The 23,630-nt window shown below is 42.3% G+C and overlaps 1 protein-coding gene across 1 annotated transcript; it reads right to left on the bottom strand.

The window, feature by feature from the left end:
• Positions 1-2,602: 2,602 nt before the first annotated feature.
• DYNC1LI1 (dynein cytoplasmic 1 light intermediate chain 1) lies at positions 2,603-23,176 on the bottom strand. The gene is made up of 13 exons (XM_015853960.2): positions 23,038-23,176; positions 22,785-22,858; positions 13,711-13,827; positions 12,706-12,936; positions 10,217-10,386; positions 8,962-9,055; positions 7,086-7,221; positions 6,613-6,724; positions 6,159-6,218; positions 5,990-6,034; positions 4,910-5,030; positions 4,592-4,750; positions 2,603-3,533 (listed from the first exon to the last, which is right to left on the bottom strand). Exons 1-13 carry the CDS (start codon positions 23,151-23,153, stop codon positions 3,421-3,423), a joined length of 1,548 nt encoding a protein of 515 aa, XP_015709446.1. The 5' UTR covers positions 23,154-23,176; the 3' UTR covers positions 2,603-3,420.
• Between the last annotated feature and the right edge of the window lie 454 nt (positions 23,177-23,630).

The raw sequence follows: 23,630 nt of genomic DNA, 5'->3' as shown, positions 1-23,630 counted from the left end.
CAGGACACTGTGCAACACCAGGAGCTCAGGCACCATCTGTGCCTGCTGGGAGCCACCGCACCTGGACAGGTAACACAGAGCACAGCAGGTAAGGGCACTTTGGGACTTGCTCTGGGCTGCTGTTTGCCCACAGGCTGTAAACGGGATCCTCCCTGTAGGAAAACACAACCTTGAGGAACATTGCAGGAGCCCTGGGCTGGGTGGTGCAGGAGTTTGTGCCATAAACATTGTGCCTGCTGCAGGAGCTGGCTTTTAAGGCAAGTGTGTTGCCAGCCCTGTGATTCCTCAGGCACAGGAGTACAGGCACAGGAGTTCTCAGTGAAATTAGGAAGGTATCGCAGATCAAAACAGTAGTTGCGATACATAATTAATGCAAACAACTGCAATTAGCTGGCTGTGATGTAACAGAAATCCCATTCCAGGTGGGCATTATTCAGTTTCTTCTCTTGATGTGCTGACAGAGTTTTCCAAAAATGAAGTATTTCCTACTCACGTAACCTGTACCAGAACGGCAGAGCCTGGGCTGGCAGCAGGAGCTGCAGCAGAATGCAGTCCTGGAATTAGACTGTGAACTGCCACAACGTCTCCACTCAGCCAAGGAGTGGGAGGTTGGTGGGAGCAGATTAGTGATGAGTGACCTAGTTTTCGCCTGCATTACATCTTCTCCAAAGATAACCACCACAGTGACCACAAAGCGGTATCTATTAAATGGAGAAAGCTACGTCGTTAGGGGAGATCACAGCATGGCTTTATAACACAGATATCACTCCTTATCACACTGAAAAAAAATCACAAAAGAAGTGTGAGTGGAGGGACAAAGCAGTTGAATAACTGTCATCCCCGGGATATGGTGAGCACAGGCTGGGTATCATCCCAGTTCTTATGAAGTGAAGCCCCTGTGGACCTTTGGAACCGACTTTGTACTGTGTTACAGAGTTACCCAGATGAAGCTGAAACATAAATCCTTCACAGTCAAGATCAGCAGCGAGGCTCCCTCCCTTCACCTGACTTCTCACAAATGAATTCTCATTTTCCCGTGTTCAGAAATACAATTCTGACTTTTTACTTTCCTTCAAGGGAGGTCAAAAGAGAAGCAAGTATAAGGATAGGAAAGCAATTTAAAAGCCCAAACCACCGAAGGAGGCAAGCTCTGTTTCATTTGAAGAGTGGTGAGGTAGATCACAGAATCACAGAATGACCCGGGTTGGAAGGGACCTCAAGGATCATGTAGTTCCAACCCCCCTGCCTGGCAGGGCCACCAAACATACACCTTTACTAGATCAGGTTGCCCAGGGCCCCGTCCAACCTGGCCTTGAACACCTCCAAGGACGGGGCATCCACAACCTCCCTGGGCAGCCTGTTCCAGGGCCTAACCACTCTCCTAGTGAAGAACTTCCCCCTAACATCCAACCTAAATCTTCCCTCTTTTAACTTAAAACCATTTCCCCGTGTCCTGCTATTGTCAGCAAGATCAGATAGATCGCCACAGAACAAGTTGGGAAAGTCCACAGAATTCAGCCAGTCATTGGCACAGCTCTCCCCTGGTTTCAGTTCACCAGCTCAGAGTAGCCAGCCTCCCCACTTCAAGTTTCAATTCTCTTTATGCTGCCATCACTACCTACAGCCTGTTTGTGCTGGTTGGACAGCTCTGACAACAGCGCATGAAGAAAGTGGAATTTAGCAGAAGCAGCGTGCAAAGCAAGGCTCAGTGGCAGAGGGCTACTTCCACTTCTTTCAGGCACCAAAGCCACCTGTTGGTGAAAGGAATGAAAGGATGCTTGGAAAGGATCCCTCCTCCTTATTCATCATTGCTCTTCCATGCTCTAAATTGCAGGCATGTGAGATTTGCAGTGATCTTAATTCTAGATGGAATAACAGCACCAAGTTCTAGTTACACAGCTGAGAAGTAAGTACCAGTCTGTTGGGTTGCAGTCTTTTCCATAGGGAGCGAACCTAATTTGGAACTTAAGATGACTTGTATCACATTCAAAATACAGACGATGTACTCCTTCATCTGGAGCCTTTAGAAGCTTCCTAAATAAGCTGGAGAAATTAAGGCTTTATTTAAAAATCCAAAACAAATAAAACTAAACAAACAAAAGTCCCAACACAAAACCTTAAACCCATTGAAGTTACTTGGTAATTACTAGATTTGGATGTATTTTTTACACTTAGTGTGTGACTATCAGCAGGTAAAAACCATAAGCTTAAAACAGAACAGAGAAGGGATGCTCAGCATTTGCGTACTGAAAGCTGAAGCCCTGACCTTGGTGAGCTGTCCAATGCAACACTTGATGATCTTTATGGACCTTTCCAACCCAGGCCATTCTAACACACTGGAGTCGTCAGCAGGATTCTTGGTGTCATTATTGTGCTTGCAGCAGAATCCACATGAGCCTGAGAAGCTGGTTTTACTCCTAGCAGCAAACACAGCAGACTTTTATACAGTTCCTCCCAGAAACAGTGCTGCAAGGAAGTCTAAATCTCTCCCAGCGATGCTATTCAAAGAGAGGTACAGCATGAAGTGTATTTTAAGATGTTTGACATCACATCCTCAAATGTAGCTGTAAACAAAGAACACCATGGCTTCAATGAAAGTTACTGAAATTTGAATGCAGAGAACACTTTATTAACTGATTACAGTTTCGATGACCAATCTTAAACCATAAATTAATATGGGAAACATAGTGGGGGACATTAAGGCTGAGCCATATATATATAGACAAATCTGGATACTGATAATCTGTACATTTAACCTCTGCTTTTTCTTTATACATCTTTTATTCAGTGTCTGAAATTAATCAAAGAAAACAACCAAAAAACCGGCCACTAATTTAAAGTCTTAGTCTGGAATGAAACTTTCGTGTGGGTTTTTGAATGCCGTATAGATCTCAGGGGAGATCAAACAGGTTTGCAAACATGCTCCAAATCAAGCATTCAAGTATATTTGGAGTTTGTCGTTACAGTTTTGTGCAAGTGATTTGACTTTCCAACAACTAGTAGTAGTTCTCTCCTTTAGAAGTTTACACTCTACTTAAGAGGGTACTGAAATCAACTAATGAGTTGGGAAATCAATATAAATTAAGTGCCTGCGGTGTGCATCAGCCTCCTGCTCTAAGCAACCTTTATCTGTAAGTGAACATACTCGCCAGTTGCACAGAATTACACCGACTTATCAACAAAACCCAGAAATTTATCTACCATTCTTGCACTGTGAACAGTAGCCCTATGTGATGTGATACCGTTTTTCACCTGTACAGCTCCCTTTTGTAAAGTTGGGCAACACATGAAAGAAAGACAGACAAACTGTTTGTGTTCTGAAACGATGTTTCAGTTCTTTAGTTCCAGTTACTGAAGGAAGAGGCAGAGGCAAGTTTGAATTACCCCAGAAAACTGAACAATTGGTTTTATTTGGTGTCTTCAAGATGCTTCGCCTTCTGTGGGAGACGTAGGTGATGTAGGAGAAACCATGTCGGGTTTTCGTGAGATTCTGTCCAGTTCTGCCTGAACATCTGTTAAAACTGGCTTCTGACCTACAAAAGAAACGCACGGCCCTCAGTGATGGGAATGAAACCATTTTGTATCTTCAGTTCTCAAGAAGCAGCTGCAAATCTGCCAAACAAAAAAAGCCAAAGAAAAAAAACCAACCTGTTCTTGCTTCAGGTGAATCCTAGAAATGTTACTCTGCAACCCAAAGCACGCAGCAAAGGCCTAAGGCCAATAATCAACAGCAAAGGACACAAAGAAATACACTCACATCCTGTATTCCAGATTTCTCAAAGTGACTTCCATAACTATATATAGTTGTAGGCATATGAAGAGTTAAAGCCTAGAAAATACACTTCTCTGTTTTCTACAAATCATGAATACTTCTGTAGGATTTGCTGCACCAGCTGTATTTAATTCTGAATAGAAATCAGGAGTTTTACCACAGACCAAAGTCTGTTCCACAAACTTGGTCAGCTTAAGTTGACACTGCTGCTCAAGGTGTGTGTGCAAACCCATCACTCTCCTCACCTCTGCTTACCACCTCCATAACTTGGGATAGCACATTGATACACTCACATTTAAACTTGGCCCTCACTCCCCTTCACTAACTCCTATACTCTGGTCTTGCATGCATCTAGCTTTAAAGGAATCACCATCAGACATTTCTGATGAATGCTAAACATGCTGTCAAAAGAAAATACTAAACTGATTGATTGACTGCTGAAGTGACTCCATTAAACCTTCATCAAATCAGAGCTGTACCACTGGCAAAATGAAGTTTAAAAAAATATTAATAAGTTTAAAAGTATTGAAGTCATTTTAACACTGATGATACAGATATGCATCACTTTGAAATGAAGTCCCAATGTATCTGAATACTATTGAAATGGCTTATGGCATGAGCTGCTTAAACAGCTACAAGGGAAGGCTTGCTTTGATTCTACGAGCCATAGCAAGGGCGGGCAATACTGAATCACTGTGGCAATAAAAAGCCATATCCAATGAAGCATACAGTTAAAAGTAGCAGTGTTCACACTTCCAATAAACAACACTGAACGATGCACAACTCGCTCTAACTTATGAGCTGATCTTTTTAGCATACCTGACTTTTTTGCTGATGGTGGCAGATTGCTGCCGGTACCTCCAGCGCTGCCACCTCCAGGACTGCCACCAACACCACCGGGGCCACCAGGGGAACCAGTTTTCTTACTCAACAGACTATTGAAGAAGTTCGCCAGGACTCCCTCACTGGTAGCTCCAGCTACAAGGAGGCAGGAATGGGAGAGGAGACAAAAAAACAAAAAGCCATCCAAACATAATCCAGAGAAATAGCGATTCAATCTTTCGGTTATGCTAAAAAAGCGCATTGAAGAAAGGCACTTCCCCAAGTTAATTTTTGTCCCCATAAAGACAAAGGTACCTTTCATGTTGGGATCAATTTTTTTGGACCCAGCAGGGATAGGTGTAACGCTGGCGACATTGGATGTCACAGATCTATTTGGTGTCCTAGGAGATCCTCCAGGAACTCTTGGCGAGGCATCCTGTGCAAAGAAAGAGGAGAAAATTAAAAGAGCTCTTCCAAAGAATCGAATCGTGAGCTGTAATTGCATGTGAAATTAAGCATCCGCTTCTCAGTTCTACTTCTTTTTTAATAACGTAGTTCCCCTCACAACTGAAATGAGGCAGGATTTTGTTTACGTGTTTTTTTTCCACACTTATGACGTTATTACAAATATTAACTTCAGTGCAACCGAAGCACTACCGAAGCTTGCCCCCCAGGCACCTCAGTGAGAAAGGTGAAGCTGTTATTTTATAGCTCCTCTGGCCACAGTGAAAACTGCACCGATGAGATTGTAGAGGACCTAAAATCAGCTTCTTGGAAAGCCAACACCACGTGGCAACAAATATATAGGAAGGATTAAAGGCAGTCCAAGGAAAAAAAGCAAAGAAATGGACAAAAAAACTCCAACAAAATAAGCCCCCCAAAACAGTCCTCAGTCCTTCAGTGATAACGTGTGATTGTGTAAAATTGCCGTTCATCTAACAAAAGTTGAAGTCATCTCTAAAAATTTGCAGGCTCTCTGTGAAGCTTCTTACTTTCCAGTTATTTTGAATTAGACATTATAATTCTCACTTAACCATATGTATATTCCTAGAGTGACAGCACCAAATTTTGGATACAAAACTCACCAAAGCAATTCAGCTTACATACAGTTTGCTCCCTGGCACACTCTTGGGATGGAAAGGGTAGTCAAGTAACTGCTTAGATGCACTCTAACACATAAGAAGTAAAGCCACGGCATTTAGCCCTTGCTGCCAATACAAGTTGTCATGCCTAGCTGTAAAGAAGTGTCATCCTTTTAGAGCAGCGTGAGAAATAGGCTTTAAACACTACGTAGTTTACACAAATAAACTGATCAAAACTATTTGATCGTGCAGTTAAGAAACAAACAGCCCTCAAATACAGGTGATGGCATCAGAAATACTTGTTACTACTCACCACTGGCCGTCCTGCAGCAGTAGGTGGCTGTTTCGCCAGTTGCGACTGCAAAAAAGAAAACCAACCAACAATAAGCCCATGTATTATTAGATATTACCAAACTTTTTTTTTCTCTGAAGAATCCTGTTAGATAAAACATCAGCTGTTTGTTTCATAGACAGAACATTACCTGCAGCTTCATAAGAAACACCTGGTCATCTTCTGCAACAATTTCTTTCTCATGAACAAACTGCAACAGAAAAGAAAAAAATCAGGATCTGCAGGAATACTGAATATCCTATGCTTTATGTTGTATCTGTTCACAGATGCACACTCTCCCACTGGTGTTGTCACCTTATCCTGGCCTAAGCTCGGTGTTACTTTCAGTAACATTTGCACTAGGATGAAGTGGTGTAAGAAACAGAAACATCTTCCATCCCAGGTCTACACAGTAAGTCACCAAAAAGCAGCTACACAAAACACTAAGAAAACACCGAGAACAAAATGAAAAGACAAAATAAGCAAAAACAAGTCTATCACAGTCCTGGAAGCAAAGCTCCAACAGCTGACGGGGAGACAAGCAAATAATAAGCTGCCAAAATTATTAGCAAAACGTATTTCATTTCTAAAACATCTCATTGTACCTTTCTGACCGGTGGTTTTCTTATGCTGTCTTCAAAACTGTCTTCTGCTTTTAGTGTTTGAAAGTTCTCGTGCAAGATGCCAATCTTCTTGTCGTTATCCCAACCTGCAGGACTAGAAAGAAGGATCATTTGGCTTTAAATTCCATCATTACTTCAGGTTATTCTCATTTACACAGAACTGAAAGCTCAGAAAGTTGTCATCATTTCCTTTCTTCTGTGCAAGGGGGTTATTGACCAGTACAGGTAGCTACAGACAGAGACTGGTTTACCATAACAGAAAGGAAATACCTCCTTGTTTATCATTCCTCTTTGAGGCAGTGACTATTTGTTATCTCAGCCCACTTGCCTCTCCAAATCCCCCACCTCATCAGACTGTCACACTCATCTTTCAAAAACACAGGACAAAAAAGGCTCTGCAATCCCGCACAAATGTATGTTGTGGTCATATACACACAATAACACAGAGAACTTACATAAATACTGCGTCTTTTTCCACAACAACAGCTGGAACATTGAAAGGAAACCCGTACAACTTATGGACTAGATATTTATAGACTAAATCAATGTTTTTGTTCTCCTTTACCGAAGTGTAAATAAGCGCGGCCCCATCTGAGTAAGCTTGTTAAAGAAAACTCCATTTTAGTGGTAAGAAATATGGAAATGACCTGCTTTTGTTGTTTTAAAGGTTATCTCCTCTGAAACATTGAGGCAGAATACCAAAAGCAAATAGGCCAAACAATTTCCAATGCTATTTTTTGAAATAAGCTATTTAAGAATTGAAGTCTCTCTTCCTGCATACAGAATCACAGAATCACAGAATGACCCGGGTTGGAAGGGACCTCAAGGATCATGTAGTTTCAACCCCCCTGCCTGGCAGGGCCACCAAACATACACATTTACTAGATCAGGTTGCCCAGGGCCCCGTCCAACCTGGTCTTGAACACCTCCAAGGACGGGGCATCCACAACCTCCCTGGGCAGCCTGTTCTAGGGCCTAACCACTCTCCTAGTGAAGAAATACATACGTTTTAGGGCAACTCATCCATTGCTTTTTGACTAAAGGCTCTTCTCACTTTCAAAGCCCACAGTACCAACAGCTTCGCTATGATGTCTTTTAAACCGCTTTTGCTTTCAGCGAATGAAAACTTCCATGCCATACCCTTATCTCATCATTGTCCCATCCTGCAGGACTATGCAGAGATGTGACACAGATACTACAGCACTAACACCAGTAGCTCCAAGAATACAAAAGGTCTTTCACTTTCCCAGCTGGGTTTTTTAATTTGGGAATCAAGCTCTTATATTACAGAGTGATCTCCTTTGAAAGGAAGGTAAAGGAGTTGTGCTCTATGTTAGTACTAAAAGGAGTGATTATTATTCCCGAATGTTTCAGTATCAAAGGAAGATTATTTACACACAGGATTAATAAGAGCAGCAAGGAATGTTTCAAGTAGTTTTCACTTTGATATAATAAAAATGCCCCAAACCCTGACCAGTTTTTCTACACAGATGAAATTCAAATTCTGAAAGAGTCATCTAACAAGATCTGATTCCCATTCAGCAACATTCAGCACAGAGTTCTAAGTTGCATATGGCAATTACATGGACTAATTCCTACTAATCTTTCATATTCTTTTTCTTCATCTACAGAACTTACTGCAATTACTCCATTTTGAAAAACAGGATCCAAAGTAGGTGCCATCGCAGCACTTTAATGAGATCCCATGGTTGTGAACGACCTCTCAACTTAATTGCTGTCTCTCCAGTAGTATTTAGACTTCCACTTACTACAGCACATGCTATGATGACACAGTGAAGGCACACCTAGCTACCTAAACAACATTTTATATGTAGCATAGTGACAGTTTGTGTATGTTGTGCCTGCTAACAGAAAAGCCAGGGGATCTTTCCCACAGCAACTTGTATTTCCTTTCTTCCCTCATCATCTTATCCTGTGGGATTACCAAACACTGAAGACAACAGATATTCAGTCAAAAAGAATAACACCTTATGGGCATCTGAAATGGTTCCATGCTAAAATGAATCATCTTGTTATTTTAGGGAGCTGATTTAGGAACTGATTCTTCAATATGGAAATGGCAAGGAAAGAAATTAAAAGTAAGGGGACATGCCAGACTCTTGCATATCTCTAATGAATTAATTGAAATTATTCAACGGAATGAAGAACTATTTAACCCAGCATTTTACGTAGGGAATAACAAAAGCAGACATCCAGCCACAAAGAAGGAGTTGTGTACAGTTTTGTAGAGATGCAAGTATTCTTTTAAGCTGACCATAATTAATGTCAAGCTTTGAGTTCTTATTGCCCTTATGACGTGTTTAAGGATACACTGTAAGCAAAACCGTCTGATATGTGACTGAATGAAGTCGAAGTGTTCATCTCTGTAGTCATGCTCTTTTTCCAGAACACTGATGGCATCGCACTGTTAAAACAAGCACACAATTAATATTTAATAATATAATAAAAACCACTTCCAGATATCTGTTCAAACAGTAGCGCTGCTGCACCTCCTGTTTGCAACTGCGCCATAGGTGGCAAAGTGAAAAAAACAAAAACCTCCTGAGATTGTTTAGAAACATAAAATCCTTTTTAAAAGAAATATGCATCTTGGCATGCACGTAGTGTGGGCTACGTTAAATTGGGAGTTAAAATGTTTGCCATTTTCCATTCTCTTCCCAACTGCAACCACATTATGCGATAAATCAACATCTCTATTGAACACCGATCCATTGAATACAGCCATTGCTTTTACACTCTGTGCTAGTGCAGGGCACAGTCTTTTTGTCTGGCTACTTGCTAACCCATTGCAAAGGTAAACCAAAGCAAGAAGCGTGGAGATGAGAAGGAAAAAAGAATGGTTGTGGCGAGGGAAGAATAATGAAGAACCAGGAGCTGAAATAAAAACAACACCAGTGCTTTTCAAATGAGAGGGTCAGCCTCCTTTAGGAGTAACAGCATACGCATCAAAAGGTTTATTCTTTCACTGTGGGCCAGCAGAGGCTGCAGATGCAGTATGCTTAATGCCAATGAGAACTGAAAAGCCATGGGGGAATAAAACAAAACACGAGAAGCACACTACTTTTGCTCTAGACCGAAAGTGTGAAGTATTTCATAGAAACCAAATCAGGTCAAAGAAACACCCCAAGAACTGAGCAATGTTAGCAGAGCAGCGCTCTAGCAGCAAGCAGCCTGAAGCTTATTTGCCTTCCCATAAAAAAAAAAACAAAAAAAAACACACCAAAACCCAGAAGTATTTAAAAATCCAACCCATTGTTTGCAGAATATAGAATAGCTGTGTAAATTAAAGGGAATTTTGGTTGCTTACTGACTAGCTCATTTCTGAGAGCAAAACCAGGACTGAGGTGTTTCTCAACTCCCTGAAAACTGGTAACATCACTACACCCAAATTAACATGCAAATAGGGCTTCCAGAAGATTCCCAACCTTCAACATAAAACCTGTTTATGAGAATTCTTACCCAGTGTGTTCAGAATGAAATTAGAACCATGAGTTTCCCACCTCAAATCCACAATTTACAGCATCCCCTTAATAAAACATACAAAATCCTAAAATGTGAAACAAACCTTTGTACAAACTACTACTACTGGAATGCCTAAGTTACATGTTAGTGTATCTGCACCCAGGGGTAAAATCACACTGTCATCTTTGTCGTCCTGTAATGAAGTATTTCTTCTCTGTGGAGAAGCTGGAAAATCCTCTCCTGGTTCTACATATTCCTGGAAGTCTCTTACCACTGAAAGGAAAAAAAGTCATATTAAAACATCATCTACTTTAGTACTTCGACATTGATTTCCACTGCCATTGATCTCTAGTATTGTTGACGGTACTATAGTACTTCTGCTGCTGTAGGTTGAAAGAATTGAACATACAGCAAGCACCACTCATTTATTTGATAATATGATTTGCACAGGTAGAAGAACATGGCCAGTTCTAAGTGTCCACGGGGACAACATTAACCCATTTTGATTTTTAGCACTGTGGAAGAGCCACTAGGCAGTTAACTAACAATGCTTGATAAATCTCCTAAAAAAACAAGTTCCCTTGCATTGTTCTTGATGAAATTAATGAAAATCTGTTAGCACAAACAGCAGCAAACCTTACAGATATCATTTAGCAGGTCTGACCTAAAAGTCCCCTGCCCACACTTCTCTGCACCACGTAACTATACTAGTAATAAACAAAAAAAAGCATTAGTTATTAACTAGATTATTAAGTAGCAATATGTGAAATATCTGGCATGATTTTACAACAGATCTGATACTACTTTAATGTTTAGCAAGGAAGGCAAGTCAGAGTCCAACAAGAATTAGAAGGAAAAAAAAAGACAAGGTTATAAGTGTAACTTTTGTTAAGTTCTGATGCAAATGCCCAAGCTCTAATTACAAGGTCACTTAATGTTCTTCCCACCAGGGATGCAGTATCAGGCATCAGATGTTTGTACCTTTCACATCAAGTGTCTGATTTCACCCAGCACAAAAAGGATTCTATCCCAAACCACCTCCATTACTTTTCCATGAGCAGCACTGCCTGATTCAGCTAAAAATCCAGGCAGCAAGATGACTTAGCTGAATCACATAGCTGAATCACACACACCAGCAGCTCACTACTCCACTGCTTCCTCACTGCTTTTCCTGATTTGCCTTTATCCATTCTCACCTTTTCTAAACTGATTTAAGCCCTGAGTTCCTACCTGTAAAAGCACTGGGTGAATTAACAAAACAATGACTTATCCAGCACCCAGGATAAAGGTGCACTGGGCTGAAATTATTCAGGCTCTTTTGCCCAGAATTCAGAATAAAAAGAAGAACACATACAGATTATCATCTCTACTTCCGCAGTTGATTGAGGTTCTTATTAAGGCAACGCTGCTCCTTCAGTCTGGTCTGAGAGCCTCCAAAACTGATTGCATTTTTAATCCTGAGCTCACACCAGGATACTCAAAGGAAGAGAAAAGATTAACATACTGTATCAACTCAGAGACTTTGGAATATAATCTCAGGTCTCTTTTAGAGACACAGTTACAGTGATCAGGCTATGAGGTTTCATTGGACACAGCTGAATTCAGTAACAGGAAGAGCTGCCAGAGCCCTTCACACACAGCTGCTGCATCCCCCCAGTGCCTTCCCAAACCAGTCTCCATTCCCTGAGAGTCCACCTCTGAGTAGAGTTTGAGTGCTTAAACTAGAAGACACAGCAAGAAGCCTCCAGAAGAGTCCAAACATGGTAGATTTCAGTACCATTAGATCAGCTCACGGGAGCCTTTCCTGAGCAATGAAGCTGGTACAGGAATAGAACAGAAATATATAGACAAAACTCCAGCAAGACTCCAACTTCAGACTTCAATAAATCAAGTTTTTATCCCACTATTTGATCTTGACACACAGCCTTCCCAAAGGGTCACTTCCTGGAGTGATTCTGAGAGGTGATGGGCCAAGGTTCATGATTTAGTACCCCAAATGAAATACAATGGCTGCCCAAACGGCACTAGCAAGTTCAGTCAGGTAGTTCAAGGAATTCTGCAGTAATCCTGTGTTCTGCATATTTAAGTTAAAAAGGTATGAAAGTGATAGAGCATATTTATGCCCAAAAAAAAGCCATCCCAAATCAAAACACACACAGCTGCACTCATGTCAAGAATAACTCCTCAAGCAGAAAGGGCCTAAATGTTACTGTGTGTGAAAGCATCCTGAATATTTTCAACATTCACACTTCCGTTAAGCAGAGAAAAGACTCAATTTATCTGACCTGACTGATGACAGGAACAAGTAAAAGACTGGTGCAGTGTAAAAGGTCAACACCTGCCTTCAGAATAATCAAATATGAAATAGAAAGCCATGATGTTTCTTTCGTTTGATAAATCTTATCTAGAAAAATCTCTAGGAATCAAGACTAAATTCAACCAACCTTGATTTATCCTTTCTTAATCTGGATCTCCTAATTTTAAGCCAACTTTACAACAGAGAAAAAGACTGCAGTGGAGATATGAAGTTGTGCAGAAAGCATTAAGCATATTAGATTTCAGTGGATTCCTGAATATCTGTGGGATACTCACGCTTTTGCTCCATTTCTTTCATTTCTTCGGGAGGAATTTTTAACTTGTCAATGCGTTCTCTTACAACACTTGCCCATTTTTGCAAAGAATCCATTGCAGTCCAAGGCCTTGACATGTCAACTACCAACATAACTAGAGTGTCCTTTAGTGAGTTTGACTCCATTGCAAATTTAAGAAGACCTTTGTGATACAGGTCACCATCCAAAATCCATACATTGCATCTTGTTTGGTCTATAACAAAAGAAGAAACATTTTGAGATTCACTTGCAACTGTCCACTCCATAATAACTATGACGTTTTCATTAGGCGAGTAAAATACAAGTCAAGAAAATAAAGAAATATGTTTTCATCAGTCAGCTTAACACACACACACACCCCAGCAAAATTTAAACTAAAAAGGAGAGATTCAGGTTACATGTTAGGAAGAAATTCTTCACTCAGAGTCTGATGAGGCAATGGAAGAGGTTGCCCAGAGTATCCAGGGATGCCGTATCCCTGGAGGTGTTGAAGGCCAGGCTGGATGGGGCTCTGGACAGACTGGCCTAGTGGGAGGCATCCCTGACCAGGGCAGGGGCATTGGATCTCACTGGCATTTAAAGGTCCTTCCAACCCAGGTTATTCTATAATACAGCGCATAAACAGTCAGCAGATTCCTTTCCCTTGCCCTCTCCCCCTCAATTTAAGCAACAGTGTGGAATTAAGCATTCCACAGGTGTAGATGTCTGTAGTGTGAGTCTTAAACACCTTTTCCTCTAGATTTGACAAGCACACTTTTGCCTACCATCCATTCAGAATGTTGCAAAAGATTGCTTTTCTTCTGGCCTTTTCAGCCGTTTAAGTGGTTTCTCTCCTCATGCCTAGTCACTCATGCTATATATGAAGATTAGAATGAGAAACCTCATTATAACAAATTGTTTGTGGGCTGAACTGACCTATACCCATCCTCATTCTAAACATCACAATATTGAACCACTACTTTGGTTTAAAATGTTATTAGAAACTTACCATCTCGATCTTCATCATGCACATTTAAATACAAATACTCCATGCCTCTTCCTTTTTTGTATTCCTCGATTCCTTGAATTTTTCCTATTAAGCTAGTTTTACCTGCTCCATCTTCACCTGGAGAGACAGAAATTAGATAAGGCTCAATCTTTAAACTCAGCTGCATCTGAAAGTCATTTGTGGCAAGAAGGAATCATTTCTTAACAAGACAACGGAGCTCAATACATTTTCAAAGTATAGAGGGCTTTGCCCAGTTCATCCGTCTGTTTGAAGTGCGTGCTTCATCTTAAGCCTCATCTCTAATTAGTTATAAGGGCAGTTACGACAGTACCTATCCTTTTTGAATAAGCTTTTTATATGTATTTTACAAGCTAACTTAACACTTGAAACAATTTCAGTCTTTCACGTGTAACCAAAGCGGTAACAAAGTCTTTCTGAAGTAGGTCCACGTGAGAGTGAGTTCGTCACACAACCAAAAAACACACCACTGACAATTCTCCCCAGTCAAACGGGGCAGAACACCAGGCTGAATAGGGCAAAACTGTTTCCTTATTACTTGGAGAGTTGGTTTCTTTGAATCTTTTCCACAGTTCTGAAGAAGCTTTAAAGGAGATGGAAAACAGGAAACTATTGTGGTACATTGTGACACAGCCTGCAGTCCAGATCCATTGATCCCACTCTTAATGCCGAATTATCCCCTCCCCTCGAAAAGGACCTCAGATTGCCAGTGAACCTTACACCATAAGCACACTATAACTGCTCAACTGCTGCCAAAGACTCTTCTTGAAAATCTTCTTAGTACATGTCCTAGAGCTGGAAAACTTCATGCAGCATGTTTCTAGTCCAAAAGAGTAACCTAAGTACATCTGGACATAGATCAGATCTGCTTCTCTAATTTGCTAAAGCAGTGAACACATCTGACAGGCTGAGAGAGCTGGAGCTGTTCAGCCTGGAGGAAATTCCAAGGTGACGTGAGAGCAGCCTTTCAATATCTAAAGGGGAGCTACTGGAAAGAAGGGGACAAACTCTTTAGATGGGTCTATGGTGATAGGATAAGGGGAAATGGTTTCAAGCTTAAAGAGGGGAGAACTAGGTTAGATAGAATGAAAAAGTATTTTTCAGGGAGGGCAGTGAGGCACTGGCACAGGTTCCATAGTGACATGGTAGATGCCCCAGCCCCACTGACTTTCAAGGTGAGGCTGGATCAGGCCCTGGGCAACCTGACCCAGCTGTGGTGCCCCTGTTCACTGCAGGCGAGTTGGGCTAGATGGCTTTTAAAGGTTCCTTCCAACTCTAAGGATTCTGATTCTATGATAAGAGCTAGTGAAGACAGAGATTAGTAACTTCCCAGAGCAGGTCACAAAGTCAAAATTAATAACAGGTTCCCAAACACCTCATCAGCTTTATGCCTGTCATGGTCTTTAATGTAAAGAACAAGTCTCAAGTCTCAACAATACAGTAAAAGTATAAGCACTACATAAAAAAGCAAGAAGTGCAAGGGCAATAATTTTCATTGTTATGTATAAGGATGAATTTTCCCTTTAGAGGAACTTGGCCATCATCCTCTAGATGAATATTACACCTGGATTAACAAGACCACAGAAACAGAAATTAATTATATAATTACATTATAATTTAATTAATTATTTTAATTATATAATTAAATGCTGGAAAGCACAGCGAGCTTCTATTCACACAAACTTTTTCTTGTATGAATATTCTCTTAAATAAGAAATGCTGTCTGAGAAGTTCAAGAACAGTTCAAGACTCTTCATTACAGATGAATTACATCTTCCCCTACCTTCACCAAAGTACTGCAACTTCTTGAACTTGTCATCTACAAATAACAGGAGACTCAATTGAGCTGTCACACTGGCAAGGTCCGCTGCAAAAAGGTGCTGTTACTATATCCAAAGTTTTCTGTATCGAACAAAGTTTAAATTAAAAACCTGGAGAAGAGGAGGCTCAGGGGAGACCTATAGAGACCTTATAGCTCTCTATAACTTCCTGAAGGGAGGTTGTAGTGAGCTGGGGGTTGGCCTCTTCTCTCGTGTAATCGGTGACAGAACTAGAGGTTTTAAGTTGTGTCAGGGGAGATTCAGGTTGAACATTAGGAAATATTACTTCTCAGAAAGGGTAGTCAGGCATTGGAATGCACTGCCCAGGGAGGTGGTGGAGTCACCGACCATGGGAGTGTTCAAGAAACGTTTGGATGTTGTGTTGATGAATATGATTGAGCTGGGAAGTATTGGTAATGGTTGGACTAGATGATCTTCTAGGTCTTTTCCAACCTTGATAATTCTGTGATTCTGTGAAAAAGGAAGAAATAAAAAAAAAAAAGAAAGAAAAAAAAAAGCACAAAACTAGGTGGCTTTGGTTCATTTGTGCCAAGACAAAACAGTACTTCTTCCATTTGAAGAGGATTGCTGTTTGCCACTTCCCAGGTTGCTCACACTAGCTGAGCTCCAGCTGAGTTCTCTTGCTTTCTACTTGGTTTCAGGTATGTGGTAACAAAGTTTACAGCTTACTTGCACTGGGAAAGTTCAGCACCTTCAGCAAAATTGCCTGCAACATGAATCTAAGAAATATCTGTGGTCATGAGAAGTTCCAAACATTTCTTTAATGAGTTGGGTAAATGAAAAGAATAGTGAGATTTGCAGCTGTCATAAAGGAAGCCAAAAGACACAAGGAGAAAGGCTCAAATGGAGAAATGGAAAACATGGAGAAAACTCAAATCTTTTACTGTAATGCCTTTAGTATATATACTGAAGCTTTCCTCCACCAGAGGACAAGGAAAATATTGGTGAGGAGATGGAAGTCTGTTGGTTATTTTAAGTTTGAGGGGTAAGAGACAGCACCGTGATGCAATTAGTGCAGGTACTGCCAGGCACATCCATAAAAGCATGCATATAGTCTTTTGTTTCCAAATACGAACATATGGATACACACACACCTGGAGCATTTGACATTCTGAACCCTAACGTACTTAATATTGTTTTGTCACTGTCTCTGGGTAACCCTGAAGTACATGAAAAAGCAGTGGGACTTACTTTCAAACCAAAGGGACTGTTCATATCCCTAGGTCTTAAACTTTACTGCCTGTTCACGTTATGAAATAAGGTGCTTCATTTTACCTGAAGCTCTACTGAAACACTGTGCAAGACAAAGTGTTATTACGCACCTCCAGGAAGAGTGATCATCATACCCCTCTTCCCTCCAAAATCTGGAGGCAGAAAATCCTTTGGCTTCTTTATTTCAAAAGATGCGATAATCAAATTTCCACACATAAGCTCACAGAGCAAAACATTTCTGACACGCGATTCTTGCTCCAGAACTTCAAGGCAGAATAAAACTCAAGATGCAAATGTAAGATTTTGCATCCAGCTTTGTAAGTAACCCCAACCCCTCCTTTTCTAAGATAAATCTTAAAGAACTAGAACTCCCCACTACATCAAGCTGCACTTGTACATTAATCATACCATGAGGTATGTTTAGCTTCTGTTTAGCAATGCTTGCCAGCAAGCAGTGCTGTACACTAAAGCTGAATACAAACATGAGAGACAATAGATTTAATTTTTCCGGAAGCCGAGCTAGGAAGCAATCAAAGCAATCTGCTTACACGGTATTTCAGCATCTTGTTAAGCAAAAGGAGAGCCTTGCATTCAGCTCAACAAAAGCCATCTCACTTCCATGCCCACGCTGCTCCTTCGTTCCCAGACAAAACACTCAAGCAGCCCTGGCCAGGAGCAGCAAGGCAGGATGCTACAAAACCCTGCCCCGCTCCCTGTTGTTTGGGTGCTGTCCAGCCCCAATAACCTGAGGCAATTTAGGTTACAGAACATCTGTTCCATTAAACATTGATAATTATCCATATTTACTACTCATACTTTCACTTCGCTTTCAGTTTAGGAACCGAAAAGAGAAGCAGATTATCACTTGTCTTAGAACAAGGCAGACATTCATTTATTTCTTACAGCACACAGAACTGCACTGAGTATAATTCATTAGTTTGCACTTACGTAAATCTTCTCCACTGTAAAATACCAAATGTGTTCAAATCATCAAAACAAAATGCAAAACGTTTGTTTCATCACTATTGTTGGTTTACCCCCTCTTTCATTTTTCCCCTGGCAATAGCTTGAAAAGCCACTGATTTGCTGAATAGCTGTGTGTGTAGCCATAATGCCAAAGGTTTCTTGATGGAACTTGAAACTGAGTTATCAAGGGCAAAGCAGCTTTCCCAGAATCTCACTGATGTCTATTCTATGCAGCGTGGAACCTCCCAGCCCTAATCCAGCGGAGTGGAGACACAACAGCCTTCCCACTACAGTCAAGGGCATGCGCTCTACAGCTATTTTCCAGATAAAACACTTCTCAAGCACAGGCCAATAGCTGCCTTTTGCACAGCCTCACATCAATCAGTGAAAGAGACTTGTTTACACATAGTACACTCATTGAAGGATGCCTTCTGCGGAGCAAAACCAAACTAATCAGGGTAGGCCCAGTTTAGTTTCCTTTCAGAGGATGGAAGAACAAAATTAATTATGCTGACGAGATTCTTCTCCAGAATTCCTCAAAACAACATGCAAGTTCACAGTCAGTAGGTCGTATTAAGTCGTCAGATAAGTCGCCACCAAATTAGATTTCAATTGTTAGACGAAAAGCTTTGTTTTACCCCAGTGAAAACATCTCTTTCCTCACACATCATCTGCTTTGTTTGACTGTGGCACTAAGAAATTAAACAGCTTTTCCGAGGAGCACTAACTGTACTTGTGCATAACAGCAGAATATAGAGCACAACATAAACAACCATTCCAGCATCCTTTAGTGAAGTCCTGCAACACAAGAACAGATGGGCTGACTACGGAAACAGGTAGAGCAGTATGACTTGTTTCACAGAATCACTGAATTATCAAGGTTGGAAAAGACCTAGAAGATCATCTAGTCCAACCATTACCAATACTTCCCAGCTAAATCATATTCCTCAGCACCACATCCAAACGTTTTTTGAACACTCCCATGGTCGGTGACTCCACCACCTCCCTGGGCAGTGCATTCCAATGCCTGACTACCCTTTCCAAGAAGTAATACTTCCTAATGTCCAGCCTGAATCTCCCCTGGCACAGCTTAAAACCATTCCCTCTGGTCCTATCACTGATCACATGAGAGAAGAGGCCAACCCCCAGCTCACTACAACCTCCCTTCAGGAAGTTATAGAGAGCTATAAGGTCTCCCCTGAAAGGTCTCCCCTGTTTCTACAGTGAATACAGGCAGCACGTCTCTAAGACAAGCACTAAGTCTCTGTAACACAGCAGTAAGTCATCTACTGCATTTGAACCCAGGTTCACTACCAAAGGAGAATAACGCTGTGCTACTATCAAAGGGATGCCTTCATTAGTATTCCCATCACTACCTGGAGAGAACAGAAACACAATTCCTTCCACATTATCACCTTCAGAGCTATTTCTGAGATAGATCCAGGCATCAGCAGCACCACTGGCAACGCAGAGACAAATAAAATAAATGCAGCTCAAAAATGCCAGTTTACCATGCTGTTATGATTAAATAAGGCTCACTACACAGGGAGGTGGAGGAGTCTCCTTCTCTGGAGATATTCAAGACCCGCCTGGACGCCTACCTGTGTGACGTGGTGTAGGGAACCTGCTTTGGCAGGGGGGTTGGACTCGATGATCTCTAGAGGCCCCTTCCAACCCCTACAATTCTGTGATTCCATGATTCTGGCCTCTTGGAAAATGAGTTAGAGCAGGGAAAACGTTCCCAAAAGCACACCTTCATTCTGCAACAGTAACTTAATTGTTTTGCTGCTACACTATCTAGGTAAATATCCCATCAAAACAACGGATACTTCAGCACCTTAACTCTGTTGACTGAAAGAGAACATGGCTTACATTTGGAAGGCTCTTATCACACAGAAGGTGAAGAATTTCAAGTTGAGATTGGAAGAGGAAGAAAAGAAGTTACCTGGTAACTCTTGCAAGACTAGAGAATTACCAATCATTCAAGATAAACAAGATACAATCAATAAGCAACATTTTATCAGATGTAATGGTGAAATGATGGAGGCAGAGCTGACAAACATTTGAACAGAAAAAAAAAAAAGAAACTGACGATTAAAATTAAGCAATAAGATTTCATACTATTTTTTTGTAGTCTCCTAACAATCTGCTGTCTCAAAATGTAATGCTGAAGCTCACTATAGTTCAAGAATCCACTCGAGGAAAGCAACAAGCTGAAACAACTCCTTGGGATATACCTTATGACCTTATTGCTCTCTATAACTTCCTGAAGGGAGGTTATAGTGAGCTGGGGGTTGGCCTCTTCTCTCATGTAATCAGTGATAGAACTAGAGAGAATGGTTTTAAGCTGTGCCAGGGGAGATTCAGGCTGGACATTAGGAAATATTACTTCTCAGAAAGGGTAGTCAGGCATTGGAATGCACTGCCCAGGGAGGTGGTGGAGTCACCGACCATGGGAGTGTTCAAGAAATGTTTGGATGTTGTGTTGATGAATATGATTTAGCCAGGAAGTATTGGTAATGGTTGGACTAGATGATCTTCTAGGTCTTTTCCAACCTTGATAATTCTGTGATTCTGTGATTAGTAGCAAGGGAATCCAGAATCAAAATATGCAGTGTTGTAAATTATTAAAGAGGAGATGTTTGTCCTGCTTACCTGTTCTCTACAGTAAACATGTACATGCGGAAAAGTGCACCTGCAAATTAGCTGTGTAGAGCGTGGGAACTTGTCAAGCACCCTGACAACCAATAGACAGGGCAGAGCTCAAAGATTCAAACAGGCCTGGCCCTGCAAAGCAAGAAAATGTGCACTCGAGGCAGCTGAGCACTGACTGCCCGCTCTGCTCACAGCCTTTATTACAGAGTAGAGTACAGAGAAAGCACAGATCCTAATGATTCAATGGCGGTGTAAGTATGCAACATAGACACAGTTGGGTGCATGTGTCACTGGATGGTTTGACATCCTGAGAATTGCAGGCAAAGGATTGTGCTGTGCTTCAGAGATCGGAATGCATGAAACACAAAGCCTGCTAGAAAGCAGCTATTCAGTTGGTTTACAAGCTAGGGAGCATGTTTTCTCATGCATCACAGAATGACTTTGCACATTACTGCTTGAATACATGCTGCAATTTATTGAATAAATGATTAGTTCGGGCCTCTGAATTCAAGCCTTCACACATTCTGTGCTGCTATGGATTCCATCCATAACCTGCACTGGTGACATTTCAGCTCCCTCATCTATCCCGCTCGCTGGTTCAGGTACAACTATCGCAGGATGGAATGAACAGGAGGGCTCTCAGCAAGCATCAGCTTTATCACCACACTCAACAAAAAGCACCAGTCTCTTGTGCTCAGCGCCTTTACTGTCCAAGGAAGCAGAATAAAGAGTTTGGGGAAATAAAGAATGAAAAACTCAACAACAAAAGCTACACACTTATCAGCTGTCTTCAAAATAGTATTGGCAGCAAGACAAGCCCATTTCCTTAAGAAAACAGGGATGGCATGTTTCCTATTGCTATAATGAGCTGAATGAGGAGGCTAGAGCTGCTCTGACAGAACTGCCTAGGGATCAGGGCATATTTGCTGTACAGAATTGTTTAGGAAAGCTTGCATTTCTATTATTAGCACATACAATCATAGATAAATGCTTTTATACCACATGCAGTGCCAAAGTTTGAAGTCCTCACATTAAGACTTAAACAATTCTGGAGAAATGAGACTATAAGTTAGTCTGGATTTCATCAATTTTGAGTATAGAACAACTGATGAGAGACAGAAATGAATGCTGAAATAGCACAATTAACCTGCTGATACTGTAACTGCTCTAACACAAAGTACGTGAAAACATACTAGACAACTCCTGCTTATAAGTTTTCTAAGAGTGAAGAAATTGGTAAAGGTCACGGCAAGAAGTGATCCTTATGAACAACAAAAAGCCAGAATACAAACTGCTTAAAGGAAGAAAGCTTAAAAACAAAGAAAACCTGGGACAACTGAGAAACTGCCTGAAGAGATGAGGCTTCACCTACTCCAGCCTCAATCTGTCCAGTACAGCACACACACGAGCTCTCCTTTCCCACTGGCAACATGCTTCACTCTGACTTGCAAAGAAACAGCCAACTGAATGCAGAGATTATGTACAATTCTTACAACAAGAGAAAACAACGACGACAATCACACAACCAAAAAAAGGGGTATCAGCTAAAAAGAAGTGTTACACTTAGGTGTGCCACAGCTGTGTGGATGCGGCACTGAGGGACGTGGATTGGTGGTTGGACTAAGTGACCTTAGAGGGCTTTTCCAACCTTAATGGTTCTATGATTTAGTCGTCCTATAAGCGCTGCATAAAGAAATTAACAGCGTGGCTCTATACAAAAGGTTAAACAAACAGAATGAGCGTTTGAAACCATTCTATGATGCCCTCAAGCTCTGAAGGAAGCACAGACTCACACTGCTGATCAGTGAAGATTAGCAGTACTCCATACACTACACTACCAAGAGAGAAAGACAGCGTAATCTTCTTGGCAAGGATCAACACTGGAAGGAAGAAACATTCCAACTCCACCAAGAACAGCTATCCAATTTAATTTCAAAGGATCGCATAAAAAGCTCTCAATTATTACGCAGTCTTCCTTTAACATCAGCAGAACCTCCAATCTCAAAAGCCTACTTGGTTACATCATATAACAAGCAACAAATCAGAGGGCAAGAAGTTCTGTAACAGGTTCACCAGACAGTCCCGTAATCCCCGCACAATATTCCCCTGGCTGGGAAGTTTTAAGCCACCACTCAGAGCAGGAAGGGTCACAGCCACAGACAGCTGTAGGATGAGAGAAAACACTTGGGCCCTCAAGAAAGGGATGACCAACAGGGCTACAAAGAGCCGCATTGCTCCCAGAGCCCACATGACTCTCCGGGTTTAACCACGCTCCCACACGCAGCTCTCATACAGAGGAGGGCCGGCCGAGAGGGAAGCGGCATGGAGCCCGCAGATCCACCCGCCCACAGCCATTCAGTTCCTCGTGGCCGCGGTGCTCACCCAGCAGCAGGACGCTCTTCCCCGAGGGCAGCTTGGAACGGGAGCGCGTGGACACCTCGCTGAGGATGCAGGACCTGCGGCGGAGAGAGGCGCGGCTGAGCCGGGGCTGCGGGGCCGACACCCAGCGCTCCCCTTCCCTTCCCTTCCCTTCCTCTCCTTCCCGCCCACCCGCAGGGCCGGTAGCCACCGCCCGGCCGGCCGTGTCGGCCCGCAGCCCGGCGGCACGGCAGGGCAGGGCGGGGCGGGTGATTACCAGAGGTTCTGCCCATCGTCCTCCTCGCCGCCCGCCCTCAGCTCCGCGCTGGCGTTGTTGGCGGCTCCGGATGCCGTGGAAGAACCGAAGGAACCGTCTCTCCCCACCGCCGCCATCTTCGCTGACTCCTCCCTTCCCCGCCCAACCGCCTCCCCGAGACGCGTAACGGGCGGCGGCGGCTGACAGGAACCCGGATGTGGGGAGCCGGGGGCGGAGTGAAGGGAGGTGCTCTTCCTCCTTCCTTCAGCCGTTCCCGCTTCAAGGAGGCTTTCCCTGTCTCCTCCTGCAGTCATGGAGGGTTTAGATGCGTGTCTTTGCACGAGGTGTGCAGTCCGAACCCCCCGAGGACCCACCTGACATCTGTGGTGATGATGCGTATCCAATGCCTTCAGCTGGAGCCGTCCCTCCCTCCTCGCTGCTTCATTCCGCCCTCAAGCAATGCGGAGAATCACAGCATCACAAGGAAGTGCTTGGTCATCTTGCTCTCCTAGCTTAGTCTTGGGGATAAAACTGCAAGATTGAAGCCTATAGATAGAACTGAGTCTCCATCAGTTGTGCAGAGTGCTGGTATGCACGCTGTTAACGGGCAAGGC

The sequence above is a fragment of the Coturnix japonica genome, chromosome 2, assembly GCF_054131305.1.
Source record: "Coturnix japonica strain WE chromosome 2, WE-NBRP24, whole genome shotgun sequence".
Lineage (NCBI taxonomy): Eukaryota > Metazoa > Chordata > Aves > Galliformes > Phasianidae > Coturnix > Coturnix japonica.
The sequence above is the reverse complement of the archived record's forward strand: the minus strand, read 5'-3'. Positions and strand labels throughout refer to the sequence as shown.